Raw genomic sequence first — 24,764 nt, forward strand, 5'->3', positions numbered from 1 at the left:
CATATGAGGTTCAAATCCATGACTAGGAAATTGTATGTTTTTGTTTCACCTCTATCATAGTCCACTGATTGCATTTGTATATGAGCGAAAATCAGCTTATGACGGGACCCAGGATAGCTCAATGGTCAACACAGTGGGCTCCCAATACAGGGGTACTTGGTTCAAACCCCAGACAAGTAATCATTAATTTGGCTGAATGTCGTCAAAACGACATAAATTGAGTAATGTTATGTGCTCGTTGCTTGAATAACATAGAGTTAAAAAATTAAGTCAATGCTAAAGATAATAATAATTCTCAAATAGTCAATGAATACACCTCAGGGGTTACCTGTGTGTGTGTGTGTGAGAGAGTGCGTGTGTGTGTGTGTGTGTGTGTGTGTATGAGTATGTGCGAGTGGGCGTGTGAGTGTAATTCCTGAGGTGGGGGGAATAGGAGTAAAACATAATAATAGAGAGCGTTGACCAATGAGCTCCCCTGGGTACGATTTTTAAAAAAAAGTTAATTGGAACAGTTAAAAAAACAATTAAATTAATTATTATGTTTTCTTTACATGTGGAGGTGAAATATTTAATCTTACATCTCCAATCAAAGCTTCAGAAGTCACAAGTCAAGTTACTGGATTTGAACCCAGCACCCTTTATTCCAAGTCAACAGTCTTACCCACTGTGCTATGCTGGGTCTTGAAAAATCTTGTATCCGGCTTGTATAGAAAGCTAATCAGAGACTTGTTGCTGGGTAAACTACACAATAAACCAGTGGAATAAAATACTGTCAACCCGACTGGTATTGAACCCAGGACTGCTTAATCCTAATCAAGAGTCTTAACCACTGGGCCATCCTGGCACTGGTAAGCCATTCTCTCCGGCTCATATAAAAAGCTAATCAGAGACTTAAGGTGGAACAAAATAATACCAATTTACCTGGGATTGAACCTAGCACCCTTCATCCCAAATCAACAGTCTTACCGACTGTGCTATCCGGGTCTTATGAAATCCTGTATCCGGCTTGTATAGAAAGCTAATCAGGGACTCTTTGCTGGGTAAAATACACAAGAGGTGGACCAAAATACTGTCAACCCGACTGGTATCGAACTCAGGACTGCTTATTTCATGTCAAGAATCTTAACCACTGGGCCATCCTGGGCCCTGTGAAGATGCTTTTCTCGCTCATATAGAAAGGTAATCAGGGACTTGTTGCTGGGTAAACTACACTATAAAATAATGGAATAAAATACTGTCAAACCGTCTGGTATTGAACCCAGGACTTTTAAATCCTAATTAAGAGTCTCAACCACTGGGTAAATCATTCTTTCTGGCTCATATAAAAAGCTAATCAGAGACTTATGGTGGAACAAAATGCTACCAACATACCTGGGATTGAACCCAGCACACTTCATTCCAAGTCAACAGTCTTACCCACTGTGCTATCCTGGGTCTTGGAAAACCTTGTATCCGGCTTGTATAGAAAGCTAATCAGGAACTCTTTGCTTGGTAAAATACACAATCGTTTGACAGCCCTCATATATATATATATATATATATGCTAGGGGTGTGGGAAAAAATCGATTCGAATTCGAATCGCGATTCTCACGTTGTGCGATTCAGAATCGATTCTCATCTTTAAAAAAATAATTTTTTTTAAATGTATTTATTTATTTATTTTAAATATTTTTTTTTTAAATTAATCAATCCAACAAAAAAATACACAGCATTACCATAAAAATGCAATCCAATTCCAAAACCAAACCCGACCCAGCAACACTCAGAACTGCAATAAACAGAGCAACTGAGAGGAGACACAAACACGACACAGAACAAACCAAAAGTAGTGGAACACAAATTAATATTATCAACAACAGTATCAATATTAGCTAAAATTTCAACATAGCAGTGATTAAAAATCCCTCATTGACATTATCATTAGACATTTATAAAAAAATTAAAAAAAGAGCAATAGGGTCACAGTGGCTTACACTTGCATCGCATCTCATAAGCTTGAGCTTAAGCTGTGTCCAATATTTTCACAAAGATAAAATAAGTCATATTTTTGCTTCATTTAATAGTCAAAACAAATTTACATTATTGCAATCAGTTGAGAAAACATTGTCCTTTACAATTATAAAAGCTTTTTACAAAAATCTACTACTCTGCTTGCATGTCAGCAGACTGGGGTAGATCCTGCTGAAATCCTATGTGTTGAATGAATAGAGAACCGTTTTGAATCGGGAAAATATCGTTTTTGAATCGAGAATCGCGTTGAATCGAGAAAAAAAAATCGATTTTGAATCGCATCGTGACGCCAAAAATCGATATTGAATCGAATCGTGGGACACCTAAAGATTTGCAGCCCTAGTGTTTATTATGGACATTGTAATTTTTCAAATTAATTCATAGTTAGTATAAATGTATTATTTAATTAACTAACTAACTAAATTTTCTTTATATTTTAATTATATCTTATTTTATTTTGAGAGTTTCTAATATTTTAGATCAGAGGTGATTAAACTGAAAAGTCAAGTAGGGGGGCCATTTAGATCGTTTTTTATTTAAAAAAACAGATTTCATATATATTTAAAGACAAAACATTGTGCTATAGGTGACTTAGTATATTATTATTAATTATTAGTTTAAAATGATCAGCTTTTTCTCATTATATTAAAATTTTTTGCACTTTTTTCTTACATTTTTACTGTTGTTTTTTTTAGATGGATAAGCTATTTGAAAATACACAACTTTTACAATTTCAGCAGACACATTAGATATATTAGTATTGGCATCGGATCCATATCGATAAGAGCCTGAATTTTACTTAGTGTCGGACAGGAAAGAAAATCAGTGGTATCGTGGTACTGGAAGACACAATCTCTACGCGCATGCACAAGAACCACAGGATTTCCTGTCCACTTTTTTTTTTTTACAGAACTTTATTTTCTTACTTCCTATTTGTGTTTTATTGATGGTTGGCAAACCAACTTAGGGTGCATTGGTGCCACAATTTTAAGATGTATTTTAGTCCAACTGACTCTCCCATGTCAAAAAAAACCCATCTATTTATGAGGTGTGATTGTGACTTGTGCTCGTCACTACCGCCTGCTGTAATTCCTTCTGCACTTTTTCACATTAGAAGTATTTCAAATCCAACAACTGTGCTGCAGCTTTCACACAATAATTTCCTTTTTGCATTACCACTTCTTTTAGAATATGTAGACTCTTTTGGTAGAATATCTGGTTATAAAATAAACTGGTCCAAAAGCGAGCTTATGTTCCTAGGAGATAATGTTAAGATCAGTCAAAACCCAGTTAAAGTTGCAGAAAACTATATATCCTATCTCGGCTTAAAAATATCTAAAAATTAAGAATCATTACTAAAATGTAACTTTACTGAAGCTTTTGAGAAACTGAAAGTGTGTATAGAGTATTGGAAGACCCTACCCCTCTCTATGTTAGGTAGAGTGAAGGCTATCAAAATGATTACCCTGCCAAAATGTACCTATCTTTTCAAAATTTACCAATTTTAATTCCTGCATATTTTTTCCAAAAACTTGCATCTTCAGTTCTAGATTTTGTGTGGGGATATAAAAAACGCAGAATATCTAAAAAGCACTTATTCAGATCTACAAAGGAAGGGGGACTGGGTCTTCCAATGTTCAAAAATTATTATTGGGCATCAAATCTGAACGCATTGACCTATTGGAAGATGGGGTTCCCAAAGAATGAATCACTTAATTCTGCTCCCTTGTGGCTGAAATTGGAACTGCAGTCATTAGTTAAACCTTACACATCATTGCTATCTCTACTTTTTACTAAACCAGTCTCTTCTATTAAATCAACAAGCCATAGTGTAGTAGTAAGAAATTATATCAAAATTATTTCTCAAATTAAAAAACAATTAAATATTTCCAATGTAACTATGTATTCACCAATGTGTCACAATCATGCATTTATTCCATCGATAACAGACAGAATTTTTTTTAACTGGTACTTAAATGGAATTAAATGCATGAAAGACATGTATGTCGAGGACAGTCTTGCGTCATTTGAGCAATTGTGAATTAAATTCAATTTGTCCCAATTCAGTTGGTTTTGCTATTTGCAGGCAAAAAAATGTATTAAAGAAAACATTTTAAAGTCTCAGCTGGTAAATGAAAAACACCCTCTCCTAGAATTACTAAATTTATCACCCACAAGTAAAAAGCTTATCGCCAAATTTGCCAGCTGCTTAATTATGCCCATGACGTCAGCAGACGGTGTTGAAAGAGCATGGGAACAAGAACTAAGAACAACAATACCCAAACAGCAATGGGAACGGACACTCTCTCAAATTCACAATTGCTCAATTAACAGCAGACTTAGGCTCATACAGTTTAAAGTGATTCATCATTTTTACTACTCCAAAGTCTTATTACACAAATTTTATCCTGATACATCTCCACTTTGTGATAAATGTAAATCTGCTGAAAGATCACTGTCTCATTCGTTTTGGGAATGTCCAATTATTCAATCATTTTGGTCCAGCATTTTCTTTTTTTACTCGGGGGTATATCAGAGAAAACTTGTCCCTGACAGGGATATAATCTTGTTTGGGTGGTCTTCAGAAACACAAAAACTTCCAAAATATATTACAGCTGCGTTGCTGCTCGGGACGGTTTTGGCCAAAAGACTCATTCTCAAAGACTGGAAAAGCCCATCTGCACCCAACTTCAGGAACTGGCTAAATGAACTTGTGAATGCAATGACTCTTGAAAAAATTTGATTTATAAACTCTGCAAGTATGAATAAATGGGAACTAACCTGGAAACCTTTATTGACATATATTGAATCATAACTTAGACATTTCCCCGCGACCCCGAAGGGAATAAGCGGTAGAAATTGGATGGATGGATGGAACTTAGACATTTAAGGAAAAAAGAAAAAAACAAAAAATAACTGCCATCTTTTTTGTAGTTGTATTCCTTTTTTATTATCTTTATTATTTTCTGTATTGATCCTATACTATTATTGGGTTTTTTTGTTACTCCTGATATGGCTTTGCCATTACTTGCTTTTTTTTTTTTTTTTTTTTTGTGACTTTTTATTTTGTATCTGATCAACTTCTGTGACTTTCCTTTTCTTTTTTAAGTGTGAACGGTGGAGAGGTCCTCGGGAGGTGATCTTGTGATCACTTCCTGAAGATCCTTGATGCCGAGGAATGTTCATCCATCTTGCTATGGTCTGGATAGCCTGCTGATCCTGAGCCAGAGCGGGATGGATGGATATATATATATATACAATATCTGGGTATTTTTTCTAATAATGTTTATACTGTAAACCTTGAGTTGTTAAAGTTTAAGTGCACCTCTCTCCTCAAGTGTGCATGTGAGTGTGTATGAGTGGATGTGTGATTGTATGAAGGCTTTGCATGAGCAAAGTATGACTGTTAAATGTGATTTTATCTGTAAAATTCAATTAAAAAAAATATATAAATACAAATAAAACATTTCCTTTTTTTCTGTGTTTTATTTTTGCTTGCTCTGTACAATTGATCACATATCAAATAATATGACTATTGTGGTTATTTGTAAAATTGCAGATTCCTGTCTTGTGCATATTCTAATTACTTTCCACTGATACTGCTTCTATATTTTAACTGCATCTGCATATGTACACCTACATGGAATTGATAAGCTGGACTCTCGACTCAATTGAAAAAATCTTCTTGATAAGGAAAAGAGGTTCGGGGGAGCTGACTGAACGATCGTTGCAACGTACCTGAAGTACTCGTGGGAGAGATGGAGAGTCCTGTGCCTCTCAGTGTTTCCTGTCGAGAATGTGGAAGACGTCTACCTATTTGGAACCGTGATCGCAGGGCATCTGCTGATTGGGCTGAGCATTGCTTTGGTGTATCATCAATTTCGTAAGACGTTGGCAGCCGTTCAAGAAGCCCAAAAGCTGCCCGTCGCATTGGGAGGCATGTGTCGGGCGGTGGGAACACAGACTGTGGCGATTTCTGAACTGAATAATAAGCTGGACAACATCACTGAAAGGCTTACTAAAATGCAAAAATGTATCAACTTGAAAGCCAACATGGATGATTAGATCAGACAGGCCTGGTCACTTGGAAAACAAGAATCCTTATCTACGATTCGACTCCCTCAATTGGCCTTGACGCTGCTCACAACAGATGAAGGCTGTTTTGAAAACATCCCCTCAAGGACATCACGGTGATAGCCGCTCTGACATTCCTCTCTCCTCCAGTAACACCTGGGAGTTGAATTTTGCTCGTAACACCTGCAGAGAAAGACTCCAGGCCTATAGACACAACATCACTACACTCTGGACAATGGGCATATGCACACACCTCTGCCTCTGCTTAAACCCCCCTGCGGCGATGGACGGCTGAGCAGCTCTTTAGATAGCAGCAGCCTGCCGACAAATGGTTGAACGTGCACTTACAATCTTACACAAATAACTCTGCTTTGCTGTGGGCTTTCCTAAATATCCGCTGCTAGCTAAACTCCGCACACTCGTCCTGCTCCAGAAATTCTTACTAGGCTGTACAGATAATTAGTTTATGCATTTATTCCAAACTAAAATATTGTCAAAATTAGTTTTGGGACCTTTTAAGGATGTATTTAAGACTTTTTTTTACAGGATTTTTATAACATTCAAGACATCCCAAGTTCTTAAAATGAAAATAATAGATTTAAGACTTTAAGTCTGTGAGCATGAACTGATGAAGCCTACTTGGATGAGAGGTCAAACGTCTTCTAAGACAAACTGAACAGTCCAGTTGTGATGGATTGAATGCCCTGAGAATAAAATGATATGTGAATGTTGTGCTTACTTGGACTGTGAAGACGCTGTGAGGACTCAGGTGGTTTGTCTTCATGGTCTTCAGTCTTCACAGAGACAACAGTCAGTGGAAACATGGTGAGATCTGCCTCCTTCTGCCCGAGAAGACACTCTTCCTCCTGACTGATCCGCACTTCCTCCTCCTCTTCTTTAATGTGGGATGGCTCTGCCTCCTCCTCTTTTACACAAGGGAGATGTAGATCAACCTCTTCAATGTGGGAGGGCTGCTGGATGTCTGTTGGGTGAATAAGTAACTAAGATTATTAGAGAATATAAATTGTTTTTGACTGACACTGTTAACACAACGGGATTAGTTGTGTTATTTTGTGTGTGGTGTTAAAAAAGTGTAGCTAAACAACCAACAAAAACACAGGAAAGACTTCCTTTTGTTTTATAAGTACGAACCAGCATTAATCGAGGCATTCTTAAAGGGGAACTGCAATTGTTTTTATTCACAATATTAATGGGTTACAAGAACACGTTTTTCTTTTTTTATGCATTCTAAATAGAAAATAAATGCGATCAAAAGTCTGCTTACAATGGTGCCTATATGAGTCGCTGTATCTGCCTATAAAACCCTTAAAATACAACCAAACACCTCAATTAAGGTTTTATATACATCCTGTAAGTATGTAATGTAGTAATAGTAACAGGCACATTTATAATAACATTTAATTGTTTTTTTTCTTTTTGATCACATTCATTTTAAAAAACACATCACAATGTTCGCTTTTTTTTTTTAAACAACATGACTGATTATTACTAACTACAGACTTCATGAGAGCCAACAGACATAATTAAACATCACTTACTGTACAATATCTGCTGTCATTAGGATGCCTACTGCTAGGATGTTTAAACAGTATATTCCCATTTAGATGAACGATGACTTATAATCCTTGCGAAGAAAAGGGGGGTGAAACCAAGCGTCTTTTCGTGTCATTAAAAATAAGTAAAAATACATTTGCCGTCTTGCCTCTCATACTCATTGTGAAAGATAGGCAAAATGACCCCCCAAAAAGTGCCGTTCCCCTTAACTTTACCCGCACTGTTGTAAAGTGAGTAATCAATTAATTATGTGTACATGTCTGCCTATTAAATCTAAGCCTTATCTTTAACCTCAACCATAACCTTGTAGTAGCATAGTCATAACCATTACTTACATATAATGGAAATAAACAATGTGCAGTACAAACTACTTAAAAAGAGTCATACTATGTTTTCATCATATAAAATAATTTTCTTTATGGTCATTTTGTTGGCTGGGCCAAAAGGAACCCTTACAAAACATATTTTACTAAGTGGTGTTTTTATGGCGTATGTCCATCAACAATTCCTCTTTAGAGCACAGCTCCCACATTCACTTGGAGACCATCCATGACACGCTGAAGTAAAGTCAGTCACCTTTATGTTCTTTTCATAAATAATCTGTTGACTACTTTTCTTATTGAAAGATGAATTGACAATACATGTTTACTTTCACCTGTTGATGCATGTAGATCAGAATCAGGAAGTGAAATTAGCCATGAAACTATGAATTATATTGATTACAATTTCAAATATTTGCCACTCGAATAAATGGCAATAACTGCCACCCAAACGCCTCCCTAGGGAGGTGTTTAGGGCACGTCCGACCGGTAGGAGGCCACGGGGAAGACCCAGGACACGTTGGGAAGACTATGTCTCCCGGCTGGCCTGGGAACGCCTCAGTATCCCCCAGGAGGAGCTGGACGAAGTGGCTTGGGAGAGGAAAGTCTGGGCTTCCCTGCTTAGGCTGCTGCCCCCGCGACGCGACCTCGGATAAGCGGAAGAAGATGGATGATGGATGGATGGACAATGTCAAATATATTTGGTGACTGTGTGAGTTTTGTGTAAACATTGTGTGTCTGAAACTGGCTCCTTTTCATCATCATAAGACAATTCACCTTCCTAAAAACAATCGATTTAAGAATACTGTTATTAAATTTAGAGTTAGCAACGTGTGAGAGTAAGAAGTAAACAAACCTGTTCTGTGTAACACAACTTGATGTTTTTTGAAAACAGCGTCCAATAGTTGATGTTGTCGCTCCTTCTCCTCTTTTGTTGTTGGAAAAAGTTCCTCCTCGTACTCTGCTATCGTTCTTTCGCACATTTTCACACAATCACAACACTTTACACTCACACTTGATCTCTGCTTAGCGATGTGTTGATAACTTCCGCGTCTATTTGTTACAGGTAGCAACTTAGCAAGCTAAGCTAACTAGCAAGATAAACTAACACCAAACTTCAAAATGCGCTCAGAAAAATGTCTCCAAATACAAACAATTATTAACGATGTTTATTTTAGTAAACGTCATATGTGTACACGCACGTACTGATTAAGAACACAGTACTGTAATGTCCACAATAACGTCTCGTCCACCAAACGCCATCTTGTTTTTTTCCTCGTCCTGCTTTGTTCACGCGTAGTGTTGTCAGATCTCGCGAGAGAAACAACTACCAGCTCGCTTTTTTCTTTTTCTTCTTCTACTGACAGTTTGCAGCAATGGCTTGAAATGTTCACAGCGCCACCGCACTGTAGAATATAGATGTGGCCCAGAAGACAGAAGGAGGAACAGGCAAGTTAGCAGTTATAAATATTATTTTTGTCAGGTTAAGCAGGAAATGTTCCTATTTATGAAAAATATTTATTTGATTCTGTTAATTTTGTACAAAAAATAACTATTGAACATTTTTCTTGCCATGTATTTGTTATTCCTAATCTAATTACCTTCTGGTTGGTGTAAAATATTTGTTTTAAATATGTTTGTGTAGATTATCAGTCATAAGGTTATGTAATCCATACAATGAGGGTAACATGACTCTTCTTTTGCGTTGAAGACGTTTCATGGATTCAAGGTGAAACTTCAACAAACATGAAGAGTCCTGTTGCCTCCTTTCAATTAACCCTCAGCAGATTTGTATACAATCCCCTTTCACACTAATAAAAAAGGTACAGAAAAAAAAGAATTGGGACGAGCAGCCCTGCATACAAGATGTCCTGTATTTATTTTTTTGAGATTTGGCAATACTCGGGCCTGATTGAATAAGGTCTAAATACCAGGCACTAGACAGCATATACAAAAAATAAAAGAGCGTGTGCGTTTTGCGTGTGATCTACTAAGACTGTGTTGTTAAAAAGTGGTGCAGACCTATTGAAACATTCATATTATCATGCTTCTATCTGTGAGCCAGGTGTTGAACCAACAGCACACATCTATAATCTGTGACACTTTTTCTCAATCACATTCTCGACAACACAAACGCACTGACACTTTCACATGCAGTGCGGGAGGCTGTGGATTGAATCGCCAGCGCATTTGTGCGACTGGACTGACGAAAATGCCCAATGAAAGACGTCTTTTCATGCAGGTGATATATTATAGAAATATATTTGTCATGATCTGCTGCCCGGATCCTGTTTGTTTAGTTTTTGACTCACTCAGTTCCTGTTTTGAGCACCCCTGGGTTTGTGTTTTAGTTGCCATGACTGCAGATTGTTTTCACCCGCCTCTGATTAGTGTTCGGGATGCTCACCTGCTCCTGGGCACTATTCAGAGAGCTACTTATTCCCTGCTTTTCACCACACTCAGTCTGGCTTTCTTATTTGCTTCTATGCAAAAACTTACGTTGATTTATCTTTGGATTCCTGAGCTAAGATTAGCCATTTGTTTTCTTATTAGCTATTCCATTAGCTCCCCATGCTATCCGCACGCTGTACTTTTGTATGTCAAATGATTTACGGACATTAAATAATTTTCTTACCTGTACACTACATCTGGAGTTCCGTCTGCATCTTGGGAGTACGATCCGCGCATAACTATGCGACCACACCGTAACAATATTTCCATCCATTTTCTACCGCTTGTATTTCTGAAATTAAAAAAACAAACAGTAAAAAAAAAATCGCCAGCAGAAACCAAAACGCATCAATTGAATGCATTGTAACCAGCCGCATAAGCAATAAAATTATAAAATGGAATTGCTGAATCGACGATATGTCTAATATTTTTATTCCTGACCGTCCACCAAAATGTTGACAGACACCCGTATGATGGAGGATTGTGGTCTGTCCATCGTCGGTCAGTGCAGCGCGAGCACTGATCCTTGCTGCCGTATGTGAAAGTGATTGCAAAATGCTGATGAGTGTTGATAAATCACAGTGCGTGTGCTAAATAATTAAATTAGCATTTTCTCCTCCCAGTATTGTGGGCATTTTAATGATCAGCATATATTTTGCATATTCATGAAGAGAGAGACGCAAAATGGATTGCACGCCTTATTCTGCTCACTTAACAGACATAATCCAATTTGCACACGTTTAGTAGATCAGCTTTGTGTACTATCAAGTTTGCACGTGTTTTAGTACACGCCAACATTTAGTAAATCAGGCACTAACTACGTGTATTAATCCAACCTTTCAAAAGTCAAACACAATCTAATTAAGGTATTTAAATGTACTGACTGACATGTTCTTTGCGGTCATTGAGATTTTCTACATTATCTATGTTACAAAAACTAGGATTTTATCTGTTTATCTTCTTTAATTCCTTTTTATGTACCGGCAATATGATCAATCTGTTTATTTTTCACTTCACTTATTTACATCTCATTGACACTTCTTATGCTATTTCTTCTTAGGCACTTTCAACACACTGTATCTCAACCATTTTAACCATTCACCAGGTTGAGCAGTTATTGACTTTAGCAAAACATGTCAAGGAAAGAAAATAAAAGTAAATACAAATAGAATATTTAAAATAAATACATTTAAAAATAAAAAAACGGATAAAATACAAAACACAAAAATAAGGCTAATCTAAATCACTCTAAATGTGTCTAATAAAGATATCAATTTAAGAGCTTTCGTACTTTTAATAATTTTCCAAGATTTAATTGATAATTTGAAAACATTAAGCCAATTAGAAAATGTAGGTTTTACTTTCAGAAATCGACATTTATGTATACATTTTTTTTAGCTCGCAGCATAATAATGTAAACAAATATTTCTATGTTACCATCATTTATAAATATGCCAAATTTGATGTATTCTATTGTGAATGGGGACATCTCCACACCCTTGTCTCTCAGCCAGTTTATGATCTCCTCCCAAAACACATGTACAGTCTCACATTCCACAAACAGATGATTGACATCCTAGAGAGTTTGGCAAATTGAGACCCAGAAAGGGACAAGCGGTAGAAAATGGATGGAGAGTAATACGTTATTTTCATTGTTTGCGTCTTTCATTGCAATGACAGTAAAGTGGAAGGGATTGAAATTGTAGCGATATACTACTATTTTTTTAAACTAACCTTTGTCCATTGTTGTATTCTTCTTCTGTTGTTCTACTAGGTAAAATATTGGGAGATTGGGTGTGAGGGTCAAGTGTTGGGATTGTGTGAAAATGTGTGAAGTACAACTGCTGAGAGTTTGGTGAATTGGCGGCTGTTAAATGAATATTTATGGTGTTAGAAAGAAGCATAGCAGAGTTCAAGGGACTCTGAGGAGAAGGAGCGACAACATCAACGACGCTGTTTTTCAAGAAACATCAGCTTGTTTACGTCTTACTCTCACACGTTTACTGACTTTATACTATGAAATACGATATGGGAGAACTTTCCTGAGTGGAGGAGTACTAGTGATTCCCAGAGCCCAAAAAAAGTCTGCGGGCTATAGAGCGTTTTCTATTCGGGCTCCAATACTATGGAATGCCCTCCCGGTAAAAGTTAGAGATGCTACCTCAGTAGAAGCATTTAAGTCACATCTTAAAACTCATTTGTATACTCTAGCCTTTAAATAGACTCCCTTTTTAGACCAGTTGATCTGCCGTTTCTTTTCTTTTCTTTTCTACTCTGCTCCGGGGTGGACCGCTAGCCTGTCCATCAGATGGGGACATCTCTACGCTGCTGACCCGTCTCCGCTCGGGATGGTTCCCGCTGGCTCCACCATGGACTGGACTTTCGCTGATGTGTTGGACTTTCACAATATTATGTCAGACCCACTCGACACCGAGGATGTCGTTGTGGCTTGTACAGCCCTTTGAGACACTTGTGATTTAGGGCTATATAAATAAACATTGATTGATTGATTGAAATAAACATCTGCAGTTTCCCCCACAGAACTGCAATCTATTAATGGCGGTATAATCTATTAATGGCGGTATAGAGATTACTTAGTCAATTTTGCATAATTGGCTATGACTAGAGATGTCCGATAATGGCTTTTTTACCAGATATGGTCCAACTCTTAATTACCGATACCGATATATACAGTCGTGGAATTAACACATTATTATGCCTAATTATGTTGTGATGCCCCGTTGGATGCATTAAACAATGTAACAAGGTTTTCCAAAATAAATCAACTCAAGGTATGGAAAAAAATGCCAACATGGCACTGCCATATTTATTAGTGAAGTCACAAAGTGCATTATTTTTTTTAACATGCCTCAAAACAATAACAGTGCAATACTTTTTCATAACATGGTCACTACTGCCTAGTTTCTATTGTTATATTCTCATTTTACTGTTATATTTTTATTCTCATTGTTTCTTTTTATTTTTTTTTCTTATTGTAATATTTTTCTATTCGTTTTCCATTTATACCTCCATTATTTACTGTGTACTTTTTAAATTCTATCTCAATTCTGTACACTGCTGCTGGAATTTAAATTTTCCTGAGGGAACTCTCCTGAAGGAATCAATAAAGTACTATCTATCTATCTATCCAAACAGCAGCTTGGAATTTGGGACATGCTCTCCCTGAGAGAGACTATGATGAGGTTGAGGTGGGTGGGTTTGGGGTGGGTGGGGGTAGGCACTTGAACACAGCCTCAAACAGTTAAGACTCCAAACTCCACCATGGCCAAGACCAAAGAGCTGTTGAAGGACACAAGGAACACAATTGTAGACCTGCACAAGGCTGGAAAGAGTGAATCTACAACAAGCAGCTTGGTGTGAATAAATCAGCTGTGGGAGCAATTATTAGAAAATGGAAGACATACAAGGCAATTGATAATCTCCCTCTATCTGGGGCTCCACGCAAGATCTCATCCCGTGGAGTCCAACTGATCATGGGAACGGTGAGCAAAAATCCCAGAATTACAAGGGGGCCTGGTGAATGTCCTGCAGAGAGCTGGGACCAAAGTAACAAAGTTTACCATCAGTAACAAACTACGCTGACACAGAATCAAATCCTGCAGTGCCATACGTGTCCCAATGCGTCTAAAGCTTGCCTGTGACCATGTTGGTGATCCAGAGGAGAATTGTAAGAATGTCATGTTGTCAGATGAGACCAGCATATATTTTTGGGGTAAAAAAAACAACTTATGGTTGGAGGAAGAAGAATGCTGCATTGCATGCCAAGAAAACCATACCCACTGTGAGGCATGGGTGTGGAAACATCTTGCTTTGGGGATGTTTTTGTGCAAAAGGGACAGGACGACTGATCAATGTTAAGAAAAGAATGAACGGGGCCACGTATCCTGAGATTTTTGGGCAAAAACTTCCTTCCATCAGTGAGAGCATTGAAAGTGAGAAGTGGCCGGGTCTTCCAGCATGACAATGTTCAAAAACATAACAACGAAGGAGTGGGTCCATAAAAAGCATTTCAAGGCCATGGAGTGGCCTTGCCTGTCTCCAGACCTCAACCCAATACAAAACATGTAGCGGGAGTTGAAAGTCTGTGTTGCATAGCGACAGACCCCAAAACATCACTGGTCTAGAGGAGATCTGCATAGAAGAACGGGCCAAAATAGCAGCTCCACTGTGTGCAAACCTGGTGAAGACCTACAGAACCTCTGTAACCCTCCCGCCCCAACCCCCTCCGCACCCCCCCCCCCCCCCCCCCCCGGATTGTAAATAATGTAATAATTCAATGTATATACTCTGATGATTAACTTGTGTGATGACTGTATTATGCTGATAGTACGTTTGTATATATTTGTACCATGAATTGATTAACGTGGACCCCGACTTAAACAAGTTGAAAAACTTATTCGGGTGTTACCATTTAGTGGTCAATTGTGCGGAATATGTACTGTACTGTGCAATCTACTAATACAAGTTTCAATAATCAATCTGTCATTGCCAACCGAGGTTATATCACAAAATATTGACTTTAATTGTTGTTGTTGACCAAATACTCATTTTTCACCATGATTCGCAAATAAACATTCTTTAAAAATCCTACAATGTGATTTCCTAAAAATGTTTTCACATCTGTCTCTCACAGTTGAAGTGTACCTAAAAAAAAATACTGACTTCCGTCATCGTTTTAAGTGGTAACAGGTTATAATTTGTGCATGATTTTAGCTGTTTGCAAATGCACCAAATCATTGAATTTCAAAATGTTTTGATTTAATACATAAAGGATGTGTATGTGGAAATGTAATGAATACTTGAAAGAAGGTAGATAAAGAGATGCGGCCTCTATTAACCTTATGCATTGTTATGGTAAAAATAGGTCAAGCTTTAGCAGTGTGCCTTGTAGTGTTGTAACGATACCAATATTTTGGTACCAGTACCGGTACTAAAATTATTTCGATACTTTTCGGTACTTTTCTAAATTAAGGGGACCACAAAAAAATTGCATTATTGACTTTATTTTAACAAAAAATGTTAGGGTACACTAAACATGTTTCTTATTGCAGTTAAGTCCTTAAATAAAATAGTGAACATACTAGACAACTTGTCTTTTAGTAGTAAGTAAACAAACAAAGGCTCCTAATTAGTCTGCTGGTGTATGCAGTAACATTTTGTATCATTTATCATTCTATTATTTTGTCAACATTATTAAGGACAAGTGGTAGAAAATGAATTATTAATCTACTTGTTCATTTACTGTTAATATCTGCTTACATTCTCTTTAAACGTGTTCTGTCTACGCTTCTGTTAAAATGTAATAATCACTTATTATTCTGTTGTTTGATACTTTACTTTAGTTTTGGATGATACCATAAATTTGGTTATCAATCCGATACCAAGTCGTTACAGGATCATACATTGGTCATATTCAAAGTCCTCATGTGTCCAGGGACAAATTTCCTGATTTTACAAACATAAAATAGATTTTTTAAAAATGAAAGAAGATGTTGTGATGCCAAAAAATATCGACGTAATCATAGTAGTATCAACTAGATACGTGGCTGTACTTGATATAATTACAGTGGATGTTAGGTGTAGATCCACCCATGGCGTTTGTTTACATTTTGATGCCGGTGAGCTACGGTGTGTAGTGAAGCATGTTTAGCTATTCCTCGTCCAGCAGGGATGATACTTGTAAGACACTTACTTTATTTGTCGCCATGGAGACCAGGATTAGTGATTTAGAAGTTGCTAAAACACTACCGACGGCGGATGGACGTTAGCCGCTAGCTGGCTAGCCATTAAAGCACCTCTTCCTGAGGGCGTTTTGGTGTTATAACTTCACCTTTATCTTTAGTTTTTAAGCCAAAATGCGTCCGTTCTCCCTTTTCTGTCTACACACTGTGTCTGCTTGTAAGTACTTACTTCGTGATTGTGTGCTACCGAACATGCTCGTCTGCTCGTAAAACCAGCAATGTCTCGACGTGACTTTGGCGCGGGCGCGTGGGGGTGCGGGACCGGTACGTTTCAGAGATGGTATAGTACCGAAATTATTCATTAGTACCGATACCATACTAATACCGGTATACCGTACAACCCTAGTGCCGTGCTTCTACCTATAGTTTCAGAGGGTAGGGTGGCATGGCAACAAATTAAATGTTTCTTACAAGGAAGATATGCTAGCCAAAACTGATACCGCGGTATATTTTAGTCCGAATGGCGTTTTACGGTATATACTGGTATCTTAAAAAAATTAGCAAAGGGCTTAAGGTTTCCTCAGTGTTTTACAGCTAGATGACCGGTGTTGAGAGTACTCAGATTATATTTGTTGTAAGTAATAACGTAATGTGTTGTTTATTCTTATAAAGTAATTAGTTAGCCGTTACTATGTCAGAGCAGTTTTCTTTCATTTTGTTTATGCATGTTAAACTGACTACCACTGCAACCCATACAGACTGCAGCTGAGAACAGATATTTTTCGGCGCTTGTGGCTCAACAGTGGCCCCTGGCCCTGTACTTAAGAAAGACCGCTTTAGTGCATGTAAACATACTGTCTCATGTGACTAAACAAAACTGGAATTTTCTAAAGCATGCATGTCTTTTTGTGTCCTGCAGAGGTCTGTGAAGAACATCTTCTCCCTGAGCAGCAGGAGTAAATCCTAAGGATGGAGCAGGATAAGATACAGCTCTCCCGCATTAAATGGGGAGAGCAGGAACCCCAGCCCCCTCAAATTAGAGAAGAGGACAACCCACATCCCCTCCACATCAAAGAAAAGGAAGAGCCACAGCTGCCTCGCTTAAAAGAGGAAAAAGTGCCACAACCACTTCACATTAAAAATGAGGAGTTGCAACAACCCCACTTTGAAGAGGGGGGGCCACAGCCACCCCACATTACAAGGGAAGAGGAGGAACCACAGCCCCTTAAAATTAAAGAAGAGGACGGCCCACATCACCCCCACATTAAAGAAGGAGAAAAGCCACAGCTCCCCCGCTTAAAAGAGAAAGCTGTACCACAACCACTTCATATTAAAGAGGGACCACAGCCCACTTACCTTAAAGAGGAAGAGGAGGAACACAGCATCAGTCAGGAGGGAGAGCACCTTCAAAGGTTGGAGGAGTTCCCAGTGATTGGTGTGATTGTGAAGAGTGAATATGATGAGGTGAAAATGAGGAGAAGAGAGTGGTGGAGCCTCCAAGCAGCAGCTCAACTCAACACATGACAACAGAAGCTGATGGAGACCACTGTGGAGGATCACAAGCAGACAAGATCTTAGCTCCACTATCAGATAGTGACGACACAACGTCACACTCTCCTGACACTGATGATGAAGACTCTAAAGCTGATAAGACATGTCACACTGACAACACACGATTTAAATGTTCTCTCTGTGACAAAACTTTTAAACGCCCTAGTTGTCTTAAAAGACACATGAGAATACACACCGGAGAAAAACCTTTTCCTGCTCACTATGCGGTAAATATTTTAGTCAAAGGCACCATTTGCAAACACATATGAGAAGTCACACTGGAGAAAAACCATTCATGTGCTCGGTTTGCAGTAAAGCTTTCTCTTGGAAGGGGACTTTGATAAGACACAAACGAGTACACACTGGTGAAAAACCTTTTATTTGTTCAGTTTGTGGTAAAAGATTTGTCCAAAATCAAGTTTTAAAGGTACACATGAGAACACACACTGGTAAAAAACCATATTCCTGTTCAAGCTGCAAAAGAGGCTTTACTGATCGATCAGCATTTGCATGTCATATGAGAACACATACTGGAGAAAAAACATTCAAGTGCTCAATTTGTAGTAAAAGATTCTCTCGGAAGGAACATTTGACAATACACATGAGAATACACACTGGAGAAAAACCTTTTACATGTTCAATCTGTGGGAAAGGGTTTGTAGAAAATGCTGATTTGAAAGTACACATGAGAATACACACTGGAGACAAACCATTCATGTGTTCGGTTTGTAGTCAAAGATTCTCTAAGAAGCAACATTTGAAAGTGCACTCAAGAATCCACACTGGAGAAAAACCTTTCATATGTTCATTCTGCGGTAAGGGTTATGTACGAAGTCAACATTTGAAAGTACACATGAGAACACACACAGGTGAAAAAACATATTCCTGTTCAAACTGCTTCAGAAGCTTTTGTGACCGAACAAAACTTGCAGTACACATGAGAACACACACTTGTGAGAAAGTCTTGAGTTGCAGTGTGTGTGATGAAAGATTCTCTTACAAGTACCAGTGTAAGAAACACAAGTGTGCTCGTGAGAACAGCAGCAGCAAATAAATTCAAAACTTTAACTTTGACTTTCAAATAACATCGACCTATGCATCATGTGTGACATTGTTGTATGTTGAACAATCTTAATATGCTTCTAACATATATAAGTAGATATGTGTCTATTTAGTGTTTTTAAATCAGTGAAGGACATGCTTTAATATACAACATTGTGTACATATATTTCATTTTCAAAAATATTGTAAGTGTGTAAGCTGATGCATCAACTTATTTGACTACTATTGATATTTTAAATTGATTTTAAAAACAAAGTATAAAACATACAGTATATGTTACATATGCAGTACATATGTTTATAAGTCAGTGCTGTACTTACTCATAATAGTCCTGTAGGATTTTAAATGTAGAAGGTGTGTTATTAATTTATAATTCTAAATGATTAATTGATGAACTCCTTTAAATTATATACATGTTTGTTTTACATCATACCTTTGCTTTTGAGTACACATAAAACCCTCTTAGTTCATATTTACTGGTTCACATCTGAAACATCTTCTGGGCCACTTCTGGAAGCATATTATTATTTACTTTGTACATCATTAGAGCAGCTGTGTTTTATATAAAATCGTCTAGTTTTAAAATGTGACTATGAATCATTTGTTAAGTCTTAATAATCCACTTTAATAATTATCTTTATTACTCCATGTTGTAATATGAATATTGTTTTGATTGTTTTATATGTATGTCACAGACCTTCATACAATAGTTGGGTACAATAAATGTAGTTTATATTTGTTATGTATGTATTTTGTTTTATATAATATTGCTGTAATTTTTTTAGATGTTCCTACTCATGATTTGTATGTAGTTTCCATCTTAGTTAATCAGCTATACCAACTTAGCTTTCCTACCTTTATTTCTTTATTTCCATAACTATCATGACTTGTTTTACATTTTTATGATACCAACATTTGTTTTGTTTACTTGAAGTTTAGTGACATTTGTTTTTTAGTTACAATGTGGAGACAAGTAATAACTTAACTTTGAAATGCAAATGGAATAATTAGGTATTGTAGCTAGAAAAAGTTACAATATACTATGCATTCACATTATCACTGACATGGCTATAGAATTGTTAGCAAATGATCCCACCAGCAGACTAAATTTAAAAAGACAAGCAAAGTCAAAGAATCCTAGTCACAGTCCCAAAGCCGAAAGCAGACAGCCCCAAGAGCACCTGGCGGTAGGACCTGGGCTGAGTCAGTTCTGAATCAGAATCAGAAATCCTTTATTAATCCTCGGGGGAAAATTCATGAATGTAACCCCCTATCCTGCACAGATCCTCATTCTTGACCATTTTATACAAGATGATTTTCTACACAGTCAACACTGGCCCTCACTAATACACATTGGCCTACAACTTCTAGTCATAACCAGCCCAAGGAAGATGTGTTGGAACTTCCACAAGGCCAGCTGGAAGAAATACAGTGAAACCCTGGACCTGAGTATTGTAATCACCCCACTCCACACCATCACTGTAGAGCAGGGGTCCCCAAACTTATAGACTCGGGGGCCGCAATGGGTTAAAAAAAATTGGCCGGGCTCTGTGTGTGTGTGTGTGTGTGTGTGTGTGTGTGTGTGTGTGTGTGTGTGTGTGTGTGTGTGTGTGTGTGTGTGTGTGTGTGCAGTCAGTCATGGTCAAAAGTTTACATACACTTGTAAATAACATAATGTCATGGCTGTCCTGAGTTTCCAATAATTTCTACAATTGTTATTTTTTTGTGATAGAGTAATTGGAACACATACTTGTTGGTCACAAAAAAATATTCATGAAGTTTGGTTCTTTTATGAATTTATTATGGGTCTACTGAAAATGTGACCAAATCTGCTGGGTCAAAAGTGTACATACAGCAATGTTAATATTTGTTTCACTGCAATAAGGTGCTTTTGGTAGCCATCCACAAGTTTCTGGCAAGCTTCTGGTTGAATTTTTGACCACTCCTCTTGACAAAATTGGTGAAGTTCAGCTAAATTTGTTAGTTTTCTGAGATTGACTTGTTTCTTCAGCATTGTCTACACGTTTAAGTCAGGATTTTGGGAAGGCCATTCTAAAACCTTAAATCTAGCCTGATTTAGCCATTCCTTTACCACTTTTGATGTGTGTTTGGGGTCATTGTATGGCGTCACATTAGTACCAAAAATCCAAGCGCGTAAAAACTGTTATCGCGCGCGCGGTGCCTTTCTGCGCGCGCGCTGTCTCGGTCTGTGCGCTGTCATGTTTCATTTTGGTACTTTGGGGGCGCGCATGCTTAGACCGCCCCTTCTTTCTGATTGGCTTTGAGCAATCAGAAGTATAGCAGGGCGGGTCATCGTCAATATGTATCAAGATTTACGGAGGAAGAAGTGGATAAAAAAATGTTGGCTGAAAAAGAGGTAAGTTATTGAACTGGTTTGGAGTGATTGTAAGGGTACTATTACTAAAAATAATAATAATACATTTTTTTTATAAAGCACTTTTCATACATTTAAAATGCAGCTCAAAGTGCTTTACATAGTTAAAAACAAAATGAGAAATAACACCCACACCCCATGAAGACAGTCAAACATGTACATAAAAATAAACAAACAACAACAACAACAACAACAATAATAATAACAACACAATGACAATAGCCAATCACAGGAACCCTCTGGACGTGGAGATCCAGAGGGCTCTTTGAGGAAACACTAGATGATCAAATAAATGGATTAAAAATAATTAAAATACACATCAGGTAAAAGTCCAAAAATAATATGAAATAAGATAAGATATAATCAAACATAAAAATAAACTACAATATGAAAAACTATAAAATAAAATAAAATACAATAAAAACTGAAATATAAATATAATAAGACCATATAAAAATAGGCTGAGATATGATAAAACATAAAAATAAGCTAAGATATGATAAAACATAAAAATAACTAATACTAATAGAATAATCCTGCACATTGGGCCTAATATTTGTGTAGTAAAGTGGTTTTTGAATTCGAGCAATGTAATCTGAAAGATGTTTAAAATATCAACAATTAATGTTAATATTTTTGAAACAATATACTTCTCATAACATGAGTATCTGTGTGCATGAGAGAGTGTAAAGAAAAGCATTGCTATAGTTTCACTTCATCTGCCTTTTTTTACAACCTACTTGAAGATGTATTTTTCTTTTTTTTTTTTCTTTTTTTTTTTCAAAGCCAATCAGAAAGAAGGGGCGGTCTAAGCATGCCCGCCCCCAAAGTACCAAAATGAAACATGACAGCGCACAGACCGAGACAGCGCGCGCGCAGAAAGGCACAGCGCGCGCGCAGAAAGGCACCGCACGCAAGAAGGCGCCACGCGCGCGCGCAAAGGCACCACGCACGCGCAAAAGGGTGTCGCGCGCACGCACGAAGTGGAGAATCAGTGCGCGATAACAGTTTTTACGCGCTTGGATTTTTGGTACTAATGTGACGCCATATCATTGTAAACATTGGAACACCCAACTGCGCCCAAGACCCAACCTCCGGGCTGATGATTTGAGGTTGTCCTGAAGAATTTGGAGGTAATCCTCCTTTGTCATTGTCCCATTTACTCTCTGTAAAGCACTAGTTCCTTTGGCAGCAAAACAGGCCCAGAGCATAATACTACCACCACCATGCTTGACGGTAGACATGGTGTTCCTGGGATTAAAGGCCTCACCTTTTCTCCTCCAAACATATTGCTGGGTATTGTGGCCAAACAGCTAAAAAAAATGTATATACTTTTATTGTAATATTTTCAGAATGTGTTTGTTCTATTTTTGGCCAAAGTAAGACAGAAAACAATCTGAAGTTGTGTTTATTTTTTAGTTCTAATGCCATGATTTTAATAGTCCAGCCCGCGTGTGTCACAGAATAATTTTCCCTCCATGCGGCCCCTGAGCTAAAATGAGTTGGACACCCCTGATGTACAGTATTAAAGTATATGTAACAGCTGCAGCAAAAAAAGGGCAACATAAAATCGAGAGTAGATCCAGCAGAAAATAGACATTATCAACAAAGAGAGGTAGCTAACATAGAGGCGGTCGGACAAATAAAATAAAAAACCTTGAGACTTCCCGCAAGCCGGATTTTGGACGCTGGCGGGCCGTATTCGGCCGTAGTTTGGGGACCGCTGCTGTAGAGGAAGCATACGACCACTTCTGCATGGCCACCTACAAGGCTGCAATCCCCCGAAGTTACCGAGACCTCTACCTCCCATGCCTTGATGAAGAAAGTGCTGCCCTCTTACAAGCCTGTGAAACTTCAGGGAATCCTGAGATGGCAGATCACCTAATTGAATCGCTAACTACCACTCGCCGTAAAAAGTGAGAGGAGACCGTAGCTGACCTGAACTTCACCCTCTGTGACAGGAAGTGTTGGAGCCTCAGCCACCATCTCGGATCAGCACAAAAACCTCCTACCCAAAGCCAATCATCTGTCACACCAAACCATGTCGCATCCCATCTAGTGGACCCACGGCAAACACACCAGAAGAGCAGTTACAGCTGAGCTTAAGTCACATCGGAAAGCCCTCGGGGAAGAAATAAACCCTGAGCTATTAGAGGCAGCTGAACTTGAGAAAGTCCTGCAGGGTTTGACAGTCTCTCATCAGAGTTTATGCAACATCTGGGCCACCAAACTCGATCCTGGTTGACCCAACTCTACACCAGAATCACACAGACAAACCTGATCCCAAAGAAATGGAAAACAACAAAAGTTATTGCTGTATTAAAACCTGACAAAGACCACAAACTACCAGCAAGCTACCGCCCAATCTCTCTACTCTGCGTTCCCTACAAAATCTTAGAACGCCTTATACTTCACCGTATATCCCCAGAAGTCGAGGATATTCTCTGTCCGAATCAGGCAGGTTTTCGCAAGACGAGATATTAAAATGTTGTGGTCGACAGTGTCAAATGCTGCTGTCAGATCTAAAAAGTTACCAGCACACCCGAACAAACAGCGTCAGCTATTAAAAGAAGGTCACTAAATTTAAAAAAAAAAAGGGTTGTTTCTGTGCTGTGACGAGATTTAAAACCTGATTGGAATTGTTTGCAAAACTAATTTAAAATGAGGTGACAATAAACCACATTCTCTAAAATTGGCCCGTAGTTTGACCACACCAAAGAGTCCAGTTGATGTCTTTTTTTCTTTTAAAGATGTTGTACTCCAGCTTGTTTCAAGCAACAGGGAACACTACCTGCACTAAGTGAACAATTAACCATGTTTAATACATGAGGCCCAATAGAGTCAAACACATATTTTAAGAGTCTGCTAGGGAGGCTGTCAAGGGCGCACTCAGAGGGTCTTAAACTTTTATTAGTCTATCTAATAGTCTCGGAATGACATGTACAGCCTTAGCATTTTATACTGTTGAGTTTATTTATTTACCTATTTATTTATTTATTTGAATTAGGACAATGCATATTCATCAACATAGAGCAACAATGTACATATGCTGGAGTTAGCACAATAGCTAATTTTCATCCGTTGCTCTAAGGCAGGTTAATACAGTAAACATTCAACAGGTCATGATACAAAAGAATACATAAATCACAAGACATTTCAAGCATACCATAAGCACAGACCATGGACAAAATAATAAAACAAACAAAAAATCAATAGATCAACAGTTTGTGGATCTAAAACTGAGACTACTCATGTGTCGATGTAACAATAAAATGAGTGATTAAGTTGTCTTAACGAGCTGTTTTATTCACAATGTTACAGCTATGTTAAGTGCTAACTGCTAGCCACAGCAACGTACACAGAATGTCGTAACATGAAGACGCCGACCTATACTTATTGCAACATAAATGGCACAGAACAGCTCCATTTCAAGAAGAGAGGTAAAACAAAAGTAGTGAACAGAAGAATTTTTAAAATAAATAACGTGACAACGTCGGACAAGCAGAAATGCACAAAGCTATGTTTGTTTACAGTGGAAGTCATTGCTTTTCAGCACCAGCGGTGAGCGGACTCGTCGAAAAGATGGCGCAATAATACAAACCAGAAGACACCTTTCCTATTACG

At 37.9% G+C, this 24,764-nt stretch overlaps 2 protein-coding genes across 5 annotated transcripts in view; both read right to left on the reverse strand.

Annotated features, from left to right (window-relative positions):
- Positions 1-24,764, reverse strand: part of LOC133635751 (uncharacterized) — a 283,249-nt gene that overhangs the window by 83,706 nt on the left and 174,779 nt on the right. The gene's annotated exons all lie outside the window — the stretch shown is intronic.
- The window catches only part of LOC133635758 (gastrula zinc finger protein XlCGF57.1-like), a 46,059-nt gene that overhangs the window by 5,352 nt on the left and 15,943 nt on the right, over positions 1-24,764 (reverse strand). The window contains exons 2-5 of one of the 4 annotated variants that reach the window (XM_062029029.1): positions 10,615-10,722; positions 6,824-7,066; positions 6,338-6,402; positions 5,749-6,267 (exon numbers count right to left, since the gene is read on the reverse strand). In XM_062029029.1, coding sequence (XP_061885013.1) covers positions 5,749-5,941 — 193 coding nt within the window. In that variant the 5' untranslated portion in view covers positions 5,942-6,267; positions 6,338-6,402; positions 6,824-7,066; positions 10,615-10,722. Of the gene's footprint in view, positions 1-4,021; positions 6,268-6,337; positions 6,403-6,823; positions 7,067-8,835; positions 9,281-10,614; positions 10,723-24,764 lie in introns of those variants that run through there. The other 3 variants (XM_062029028.1, XM_062029030.1, XM_062029027.1) reach the window with 3 other exon arrangements.

Source organism: Entelurus aequoreus, linkage group LG20, assembly GCF_033978785.1.
Source record: "Entelurus aequoreus isolate RoL-2023_Sb linkage group LG20, RoL_Eaeq_v1.1, whole genome shotgun sequence".
NCBI lineage: Eukaryota > Metazoa > Chordata > Actinopteri > Syngnathiformes > Syngnathidae > Entelurus > Entelurus aequoreus.